The 11608-nt window shown below is 43.4% G+C and overlaps 1 protein-coding gene across 1 annotated transcript in view; it reads left to right on the top strand.

The window, feature by feature from the left end:
• Positions 1–11608, top strand: part of CRABP2 (cellular retinoic acid binding protein 2) — a 52262-nt gene that overhangs the window by 34634 nt on the left and 6020 nt on the right. Inside the window, exon 2 of the mRNA XM_082242889.1 lies at positions 4305–4483. Within this exon, the coding sequence (XP_082099015.1) occupies positions 4305–4483 (179 nt within the window). The remainder of the gene's footprint in view (positions 1–4304; positions 4484–11608) is intronic.

Raw genomic sequence — 11608 nt, 5'->3', positions numbered from 1 at the left:
GCCAGGTCAGGAACCCAGATTCAGCCAATAAGTAGAGAGTATCTGGAGCAGGGCTTCAGCTTGGAATGGGGGTCAGGGGGAGGATTGGGAGAGTGGGAGGGGGGCCGAGTCATTGCACTAAGGGCCTCTGGTTTGTACTTGCCCCCTGGGCCGAACTTTGCCAGTCTGCCCCTGGGTGAGTCCCTCTTTAAGGTTCCTCCAGTAAAGTGAACCTGTTACTTTGCCCAGTGCAGGGGTGCAGCGGTGTGGCACATTACCCTCGTGGTCGGGTGCATGGCCTAGTGGGAGCCCAGGCTGAGGCAGCCATTAATTTCAATAACCCTGGGTGCGGCCTCATGGGATCCATCCTTTGGGCAAGATTTCCCTCTTGACACATGACTCTGTATTCTTTAGTCTCCCATTCAGAATACGAAAGTGGGCAGAGTTCAGACCAAGGAACCCTTTATCAACCTTTTTTGCAACCTCAGACGTGAGAATTTTCTGAAAAAATGAAGGAACCAAGAATAAAATGAGAAGATCAACTCTTACCCTCCCCAAGTCATATTCAAATGAAAAACATTTGTGTTTGATGGAGTGTTCCTTTAAGTAAGCCCATCAGCCTCCACACATTAAATGGTCGGAGGTGATCAGGAAGAGCGCAGTCTAATTGCAGGCAGCTGTGAGGAGGTCACAGGAATGCGTCCGTCATGGTAAATGGTGTAAGGTTCCCTCAGCGCGATGACAGAAAAGCCGGTGACAAATGGGAATGGAACTCGCTGTCTGAGGAACAGCATCTGCGTTCTGACTCCTCCGCCAGGCGACTGGCCCGATGACATTTTGTGACCCCAAAGCCTGACCACAATCATCTTCCACAGCTGAGGCCCACCACAACCGTTATAATAATTTATATAAATGGCCTCAAAATCTATACAAAAATCTAATTTTTGTATAGTGTTGGCCTTACACTCGTAGACTTTCACTTGTACAGAAATTCAGGAAAATCGCTTGTCAGAGCATTTGATAGAACCATTATGGACTTGACAAATTGCGTATGAAAACCTTAAAAATGTTGTTCAATTGCCCTGCCAATGTCTCAAATTCAATGTGATACATATGTGCATTACAGTAATCACAACATTTTTTTCAACCACATGCCCAGTTAGAATTTGATTCATTAAATTTTTCATCTTTCTCCTTCCTCGAAAACGATCATCGATGTGACCACATTACCTAATAGAAAATTGAATAAATGTTCCGAAAACATTATTTTTTTACCAAATTTTACATCCTTCTCCTTCCTTGAAAAGGATCATCGATTTGAACACTAGATTAGAAAATTGAACAAATGTTCCCGAAAACATTATTTTTTTACCAAAATTTTACATCCTTCTCCTTCCTTGAAAAGGATCATCGATTTGAACACTAGATTAGAAAATTGAACAAATGTTCAGAAAATATTTTTTTTTACCAAAACTCTAGTGGTGTATGGCCAGCTTTGCTCTACCCTGGTGTGCCTTGAGGTTTCTTCAGGGGTGCCTTGGAAAAATGGTAAAAATGGTTAGAATTTGATTCATTAAATTTTCCATCTTTCTCCTTCCTCGAAAACGATCATCGATGTGACCACATTACCTAATAGAAAATTGGACAAATGTTCCGAACACATTATTTTTTTTACCAAATTTTCCATCCTTCTCCTTCCTTGAAAAGGATAATCAATTTGAACACTAGATTAGAAAATTGAACAAATGTTCAGAAAATACATTTTTTTTACCAAAATTCTAGTGGTGTATGGCCAGCTCTGCTCTACCCTGGTGTGCCTTGAGGTTTCTTCAGGGGTGCCTTGGAAAAATGGTAAAAATGGTTAGAATTTGATTCATTAACCGCTTGCCGACCGCCGCAAGTAAATTTACTGCGGTGGTCAGCCCCTCACAGGCAAAGTGACGTTAATTAACGTCACTAGCCTGGGAGGGTCTGGGGAGCGAGTGCGCGCCGCCGGAGGCGGGCTCCCACTCCCGCGCGGTCACGGACCCCCCCGCGCGTGTGACCGGCGGACCCGATGTCCGCCGGTCACTCGGCGATCGTCGGGGGAGAGGGAGAAAGTCAGGCAGCTTGTGTAAACAAGCTGCCTGTCATTGTCCTCGGTGTAAAAACACTGATCACACGGTTCTACTATGTAGAACCGTTGATCAGTGTCCTTACACCTCAAGTCACAGCCAATCACAGTAAGAATCATGCCCCTAGGGACACACACAGCCCCTCCCTCTCAAATAAAGTTAACCCCTTCGCTACCAGTGTATTTTTACAGTAACAGTGCATATGTATAGCACTGATTACTGTAGAAATGTCACTGGTAACCCCAAAAGTGTCAAAAATGTCAGTCAAGGGTCCGATCTGTCCGCCCCAATGTCACAGTACCGCAAAAAAAAATCGCAGATCGCCGCCATTACGCGTTAAAAAAACAACAAAAATGACAAAAATCTTTCCCTTTGTTAGTAAACGCGATAACTTTTGCGCAAACCAATCAAAATACGCTTTTTGCAATTTTTTTTACCAAACATAGGTAGCATAAAACAAATTGGCCGAAAATGTTAAAAATCTTTTTACATTTTTTTTTTTGGGGAATTTCATATAAAAAAATTTGAAAAATATTATTTTTGCAAAATTTACGCTCTTTTTTTGTTTATAGCGCAAAAAGTAAAAAGCGCACAGGTGATCAAATACCACCAAAAGAAAGCTCTGTTTGTGGGAAAAAAAGGACGTCAAATTTGTTTAGGTACAGCGTCGCACGACCGCGCAATTGTCCGTTAAAGTCACGCAGTGCCAAATCGCAAAATACCCCCTGGTCGTTTAGCAGCCAAATCCTCCGGGGCTTAAGTGGTTAAATTTTCCATCTTTCTCCTTCCTTGAAAACGAGCATCGATTTGACCACATTACCTAATAGAAAATTGAATAAATGTTATGAAAACATTATTTTTTTACCAAAATTTTACATCTTTCTACTTCCTCGAAAACGATCATCGATGTGACCACATTACCTAATAGAAAATTAAACAAATGTTCCCGAAAACATTATTTTTTTACCACATTTTACATCCTTCTCCTTCCTTGAAAAGGATCATCGATTTGAACACTAGATTAGAAAATTGAACAAAGGTTCGGAAAATAAAAAATTTTTTTACCAAAACTCTAGTGGTGTATGGCCAGCTTTGCTCTACCCTGTTGTGCGTTGAGGTTTGTTAAGGGGTGCCTTGGAAAAAATGCCTAAAAATTGCCCCAAAATTGTATACAAGACGATGGGTGGATGAAACCTGCCTTTTAGTTACACAAAGCCAGAGATTTTCATTGTACACCATTACAACCTTCTAGCTGCCAACGACCATCACCAGTTGATAAGGAGTATGTCAGTTACTTGCATATCATCCTTGTTCAGGGGAGGACTGGGCCAGGGGGCAGGGGGGCAACTACACCCCGGGCCGCTCTGATGCCCCGTAAAAAAGTCTGCACTGCTTCTGCCACAGACATGCCTAAAACATTCCTGGTGAAGAGAAGTAAAAATTCCCCACTGACCTACTGAGTGCGGGATGAAGGACAGAGCTGGGGATGTGGTTGGGTTCAGTCCAAACCCATGTTCTGTTCAACCTGGAAGGAAGGTGTCAGTAAAGGCCCAATTAGCAGTGGCCAGGACATTCCCTGCCTCGCAACTGCAGGTACACTATGCTTGTGACATCATTGAAGTAGCATGACCATGTACACATGGTCATATGGGAAGGAAATGCTTGCGACATCCGTGAGACCTAACATGACCATGTGGCCATGGTCATGTGGTGAAGAGATGCCTGTGGCACCATTGATCTAATATGACCATGTAACCATGCTGGAATTATTGACCTAATATGACCATGTGGCCATGGTCATGTGATTAGAAGATACTTGTGACATCATTGACCAAATATGGCCACATGGTCATATTAGGTCAATGATATTACCAAATATGATCATGTAGCTATGCCAGGTTAATGATGTCACTAGTCTTTCTGCCCATTTGTGTACATGCAGATATGGGACAAAGCATGCCCCAGCACCCTGGCTAACTAGGCAGGTACTGACACCTTCCTTCCAGGTTCAGACAAAACCCAAGCTTATTCCTAGTTGTCAACAGAATAGGAATAGAGGTGAAATTTGGTGCCAGTGACAACTGTCTAAGAAGGGATTTCCATCACTTTGGAAGAGTGAAGGAAACAAGAAGTGAAGAGTTATAGTCTTTGATCAGCATTGTCATAGCCAACATAATTTTAACTCATGTTCTTTCTCCTTTACATTTCTAGGAGTCAACGTGATGCTCAGGAAGATTGCGGTAGCCGCTGCCTCGAAACCCGCAGTGGAGATAAAGCAGGAAGACGAGACATTCTACATTAAGACATCCACCACCGTCCGCACCACCGAAATTAACTTCAAAATAGGGGAGGAGTTTGAAGAACAGACTGTAGATGGTCGTCCATGTAAGGTAAAGATCTTCACTAGGCCTTTTGTTTCGACCGAAGAAAAAATGTACCTGGGTCACCATGGTAGACAGTAGGATTGTGCGTACACAATGGGTTGTCCTTGTGTGTCTATGACTGCCTCAAGTTCATACCACACTAAAAGTAGCCCGCTCTGCTTCCTCTAAGACAGTGGCCCTCAACCCTGGCCCTCAGGGCCCACTAACAGGCCAGGTTTGCAAGATAACTGAAATACATCCCAGGTGATATAATTTGCTGCTCAGTGATTGCAGTATTATAGTCTGCATCTCCCCAAGGTAATAATTAAAATCTGGCCTGTTAGTGGGCCCTGAGTACTGGAGTTGAGGACCACTGCTCTAGGAGACACCTATTGGTCAATGGGACTGGACAAAGGGCGTTTGCACTTTGTTAGGCCTATCCTAAAACAAGCTGGTCTGTATTAGACGCCATGCACACTGGGCATTTAGCCCCCTCTACATGAGGATTCGATGTTCAGGTGCAGTCAGAGGGCAAAGGTGCACCTTCCAGGTCAATTGTCTCCTAGACTGGTGACAGGACTGGAGACAAGCGTTGGCTTTGAGTTTAAGCACCTTCTGCTGAGAGCCTCCTACCTTATATACTGGCTCGGAGAGAGGTCATTTGCAGGAAAATACAGTGAACGGGTTAATGTTCAGTGGCTGACATACGCACAGTTAATGAATGACACCATAGTGTGATTATTCTACATAACGTAGCAAATAACACAAAGATCCTAACTGGCTGTGTAAGAGGCCTTTCAGAGAACCATACCCCCTGAGAATTTAAAGAAGAGGTGCAGACTGGTGTAAGAAGGTGTAGTATTTACGTAGGGCTCACATTCTGTCCACTAAAGTTTTGAAAGGATGGTAGCGCCACACCAGCTTTTATAGTTCTTTAAAAGATTTCCGGGGGTCAGCACTCCCCCTTTATCAGGGCAAAAAACGACAGAGGAAAATCCTTCCAAGAAGGGTCTGAAAGAGATCATTTCATTTAGGCCTGGAGGTTGAGTGGCTTTGCAGGTATGGATCCATCTGATCTCCAATTGAAGGAGGACTTTGTTCCAGCCCCCCCCCCCCCCCCGGGAGCACGGATGGATGCGGTCAAATATCAAAGGTCAATTCAAGCCTTAAGGCAATGACATCTGACCATGTATGGCACAGTCTGACGCCTTTCCGGGGACGTGCCACCTTACAATATATGTGAGCATGTAATTGTCTTTTGGATCCAATAAACAATAATGGTGATAATGCACTAAGCGTTTGCACCCTCCTGTGTGTTTTTGCATTGTGTTGAAAATTTCCCGATCTGAGGAGGCTGCATCAGGCGAAGCATTACAGGCTTTGACACTATTGGATGCAATACTGTCTGATAGCTGGAGTGTTTGAACTTTTCTGAGGGCTAAGAACCAGAAAATGTAGGCACCTAAATTGGATAAGGCTTTTACAATCCAGGTGCCCTCATCCCTGATGAAGGGAGAGTGTTGGTCCGCCGAAACGCGTTGACGGTTACAAAATAAAAATCCTTTTAACCACTTGCCGACTTCCCACCGCATATATACTGCGGCAGATTGGCTTGGCTGCGCGAATCGCCGTGCCTGTATGGCGATCCATGGTAGCACTCCTGGGGGGCAGTGCAGGAGAAAACATTCTTATTTACAAAATTTTATAACATAAACAAAGAAAAACTTTTTTTTTTCAAAATTTTCAGGATTTTTTTATTTGTTTAGTAAAAAAGAAAAAACCCAGTGGTGATCAAATACCACCAAAGGAAAGCTCTATTTGTGAGGAAAAAAATGATAAAAATGTAGTTTGGGTACAGTGTTGCATGGCCATGCAATTGTCATTCAAAATGCGACAGCGCTAAAAGATGAAAATTGGCCTGGGCAGAAAGGGGTTGAAAGCGCCCTGTATTGAAGTGGTTAAAAAAGCCTCAAGTGCTCAGTGCAGCATGGGGAAAATAAATCTGAGCATCTGATTGGCTGATTTTTTTTTTCACATCCATGCCTTTACTAGAAATTGCGCATTTTGGAAGAAATTGATATTTAATCCCAGGAAGCACCTAGATTCCCCATCATGCTTTGCTCCATCCTGAATTCTCAAAAGTTGTTAAAATTTTTATAGATATGCGAGATTTTCCAAAAGACGAGTTGTTTTTTATGACCGACCATATGCCATTTAATCCCAACGCTCATTTTTGCCTGCGAGTGTCAGAAGCCTACCCATAAAATAACGACTCGGGACGCTCGAACGCAGGTGCTCGGAACACAGCGCTCATTGTTTTCAGCAAAAAAAAGAGAAAGATTTGCTGTTTTAGGAGCAAAAATTTTCCCTGCCATCACCAAACTGCTAATTCATCTACCAAATCCGATCGTGTTTTATGGCGTGCTGGAAGATCTCGCAATGTATTAAAAGACAAGTGACGGGTAAGCAAAAAAAAAAAAAAAACTCATTCGACTTCCCCGTTCAGGATAATGACTCATAGTGCTATTTTTTTAACACGTGTCGGTTTACACGGTTCACCCGTCCCGGTTGCTTAGCTTAGGCCTCTCGAGCGATCTGCTAGACTTGCGGTTTAAAAGCATTAAACGGTTTCCTCCTGCAAGGTATGAGAAAGAGGAAATTTAAATCTTCACGCCTCTCGTGTCCCCGCGTCTACTGTGCATTTGGGGTTTTCCTCGGGACTTGATGGGATATTTATCAAACGCCAGCTTCAGCACTTGTACGGGAAGGTTCCGGATGAAGCAATTTGTGGTTGGGTAAAGTGAGGTTATGTTGAAACCTTGCCATGATGAAATCCGGCACCGACTTCGAAGGCTGTGCCTGATGAAATACATAAGCTCAGTGAACGTACAAGTGATTTTTGGCCAGGAAGCCATTCGGGGTCCTTTATTTTTTTGAAACTGGAGAAGGGTGATGGTGTCTCCTTTGGAAAAATTCAAGCATCATTTGGAATAATGAACTGTGTAGCGGCTAATTACGGGGGAACTCAAAAGTGTATCTACAGCCAACTTTCTTTTTTCTTTTTAGGTTTTGGATTGGATTGGGTTTTGGATTTTGGAGTGAGCGGTGGCTTATTCCCTAATAGTGGGGAGATTTCTTTCACTTCCTGTTCTCGAGACATAAAGGAAGTGAGCATTATTTTCGCCACATTGAAAAAATATTCCTTCTTATACAGTTGTCACCAGAACAGGTTTCCCCATTGGAAGGCTGACCCTCCTCTTCGGGAGACAACCATAAAATTTTTGATTTTCAATTACTACCTTTACCAAGGTGTTTCTGTCTACTTTTTTTTTATTAATCAACCCAAGCTGAGTCCCGTTTTCAAGCTCACCAAATATTTTAAGACCTGATATAGGAGTGGTGTGCCGAAACCCATTGGTGGTCTATATTAGGGATAGCCGGAATATCGATATGCTCTTTCCCCGATATATCGGAATCGGCCCCTGAGGTTACCGATATTGCCAATATTTCGAGAAAGTGCTTGTACCGGAGTGATGCCTGCAGCTAGAGGCATCACCCCGGTACCAGCGTCCATAGCCAACGGTCGGCTGTTTTGTAATGACAACCAATGTGGCTGAGAAGCTGCTCGGCTGTCATTACAAGGAGCGGGAGGGGAAGTCCCCCCCCCTCCCGCCGCATTCCGCGGCTCGCCCTGGGTCTCCCGTCCCAGGGCCACCGAAGAGAAGACCTGATCAAAGCCGCATTCGGGTCTCCATGTAAAAACCTGGAAGTGATGTCATGACTAGGGATGATCGAACCGTTCAGGTTGACCATCGGTTCGACCCGAACATTGGCTGTTCGAAATTCGGCCGAATTCCGAACTTTTTCCGCAAAAATTGGCATTTAGGCGGTTTTTTTGGGCATTTTTTGGGCGTCTTTGGAGGCAGGCATAACATCTGAACTTCTGTTTAGGGGTATATGTACACACACACTTATATGTATTTATACACATACACACATATAGGTGTGATAGGAGCGGAGCCCTATGCCTATAAATTATTTCATTAGCGCAGGCATAGGGTTCTGCTACTTTCACACCTATATATGTGTATGTGTATATATACATACATGTGTGTGTGTGTGTGTGTATACCCCTACACAGAAGTTCAGATGTCATGCCTGCCTCCAAAGACGCCCACAAAAAAGCCCAATAAACGCCTGAAACAAAAACGGCCGGGTGTGAAAATAGCAGAGCCATATGCCTGTTCTAATGCAATTCTAATACAAACAATCTTTTTTTTTCTGGTTCTGGAGATGCTACAGAGCTGAAACTTCACAGGTACACTTTTTAGACCACCCAGACACTAAATCCAAAGAAATCTCATTTATTTTTTTTTCAATAATTTTTTCAATAATTGGCTCTCTATCAAAAACGACAATTTTTAAGAACTTTTCTTTGTGTGATTAATAGTCCCTGGGGCATGACCCAGAACCCTAGGAACTTTTTAGGGGCATTTATTGGGTTTTAGGGCTTCAAAATGGTGTTTTTTGATTACCGAAGTTCGGGTCCCATTGATTTCAATGGGGTTCTGAAATCCGGGCCGAACTTTCGGAAAGTTCGGGTGTTCTGGTCGAACCAAACTTTTCAAAAGTTCGATCATCCCTAGTCATGACATAACTTCCGGGTACTCTGCGCCAAATTCAAAAAAGTTACAGCATTCAAACCAACCAAACTTGGCGTTTTGAATGCTTTTAAGTGCAGAGGAGGGGTTTGGGGTCTTTTAGACCCCCAGATCCCTCCACAAGAGTACCTGTCAAAAATAAATAAAAAATTTTAATGTGCGAAAATATCGGCCAATATCGGCCAATACCGATATGCGATGACCAAAATATCGGTATCAGTATCAGAAATAAGAAAACAATATCAGTCGATTACTAGTTTATATGTTCTTGTTGTGCGCCAACACTACTATAACTTCCAATCAACTTTCTTCAAACCACTCTGTTTCTGCTCTTAACAAAGACTTTCCACCAGGAGTCTCTTAAATAGTATCCAATTTACATTGTTGCTACATTATTACATTGTTGCCACATTCCCCCCCAAAACCAAAAAATATTTGAAAGACCCATACCTGGAATAGAGAGGAAATCTACCAATGGGGACATCTGTACTGGTGACAGTTGTCTTAGAGGGAATTTTTCACACTTTGTAGAGATGTCTGCATTTTTCTTGGGGGTCCTGCTCAGATGACCATCGTCCTATGAAGTGGAAGCCACTGTGAGGATGCAGGCTGGGTGTGGGTCCATCCTGACCCAAGACACACTACAAAGATATGAGGATATTCCAGCAGATGCACACCATTTCTGGTCATAAGATCACCAGATACAAGCAGCCTCAGCTTGCTATTTCCAAGCCATGCCGCCAGGCCCAGGGGGCCTAATCATGGAGCTGGGGGTTTCCTGGTGGCTGAAAGGTTTTATACCATTATGAGCCACTAACATAATTGAATAGGTAGGGCACAGCACAAACGTAAAGAGGAAAACAAATGGAAAAGCACTCTGTGTAGTAAATGAGAAGGCCTTCAAACCTGCAACAGCCTTCAGGGTCTTCATAGTTGGTCTGTTGCTATCATACCACTTATGAAGACCCTGAAAGTTGTTGCAGGTTTGGAGGTATTGTCATTTACTACACAGAGTGCTTTTTGGCCAACAGAATACCCCCAACTCCATGATTAATCTGCAGGGGCGGGACGAAACACGTTGGGGCATGGTTTGGATGGAGCAAGCTGAGGCTGCTTTTATCTGGTGATCGTTTGACCAGGAATGGTGTGCGGCTGCCAGAATATCCTTATATCTTTTTAGAGATTTCCTCCCACTCCCTGATAAAATGATAGGGGTTTTAACCCTTCCCTACTCAATCCAAAACTAAAAAAAAAAAATTTTGGCAACACGTATACTTCAATTTTGACAAGCAAACCACTATACTCTGCATTTGCTAGCATCTGCCTTCCATCCACTGTCTGTAAACAGCAGACAAAATGGAAGAACAAAGTCTGGCCTAGAAAATAGTTGAGAATTAGTGCGCTCCGAAGAATCTCATCTCACTGAGGTCACTGATTATGTGTTAACGACGAATATGAGACCCAGAAAACATCAGACAAAATATGATTCATCGCGTTTTAATAAAGGGCCCAGGCAGCGCGTGGCACGGTGCCATCCTTCACAAAAGGCAGCGAAGAGCTCCCTGAAGCATGACAAGTCTGGAACGGGTCACACGCTCTGCATTCTCAACTCAACCATGATTCTGATCTCATTACCCGATATCTGACTCTTTGGCCTCATCAGATGGGGCCGGCAAGACTTGCTTCACTGCCTCTTCTTTCGTGAGCTTGAATAATCTGCACAAATCGTGTTTTGTTTTTTCTTGTGCTGGAGATTTTTTCAGCTGATTACAAAGCCGGTAGAGATAATGTACACAAGAGAAAAAAAATCATTGGGGTAGGTTCAAAAACTTCTAAAGCCAAAACTTTTTTTTTTTCATTTTGTTGGATAGAGTAGGGCAGTGGTCTCCAAACTGCGGCCCTTTGCTAGCATTTATCCAGCCCTTAGGGCACTATCAATTATATGAGGCACAATTCTTCCCACTTGTATAAATGATGGGGCACTATTCCTCTCACTGACACCAATGATGGGGCACTATTCCTTCATCTAGTATCATTGGTGGGGACTATTCCTACCATTGACACCAATGATAGGGCACTATTTCCCCCACTGATACCAGTGATGGGACACTATTCCTCCCACTAATATTAATGATGGGGCAGTATTCTTCCCATTGATACCGATGATGGGACACTATTCTTACCATTGACACCAATGAGAGGGTACTATTCCTCCCACTAGTATCAATGATGGGGCACTATTCCTACCATTGACACCAATGATGGGGCACTATTCCACCCACTAGTATCAATGATGGGGCACTATTTCTACCATTGACACCAATGATAGGGCACTATTTCAACCACCGATACCAATGATGGGACACTATTCCTCCCACAATATCAATGATGGGGCAGTATTCCTCCCATTGATACCAATGATGGGACACTATTCTTACCATTGACACCAATGAGAGGGTACTATTCCTCCCACTAGTATCAATGATGGGGC

Source organism: Pelophylax lessonae (assembly GCF_965119305.1).
Source record: "Pelophylax lessonae genome assembly, chromosome: 13".
Lineage (NCBI taxonomy): Eukaryota > Metazoa > Chordata > Amphibia > Anura > Ranidae > Pelophylax > Pelophylax lessonae.
This window is presented reverse-complemented; position numbering and strand designations above follow the sequence as displayed.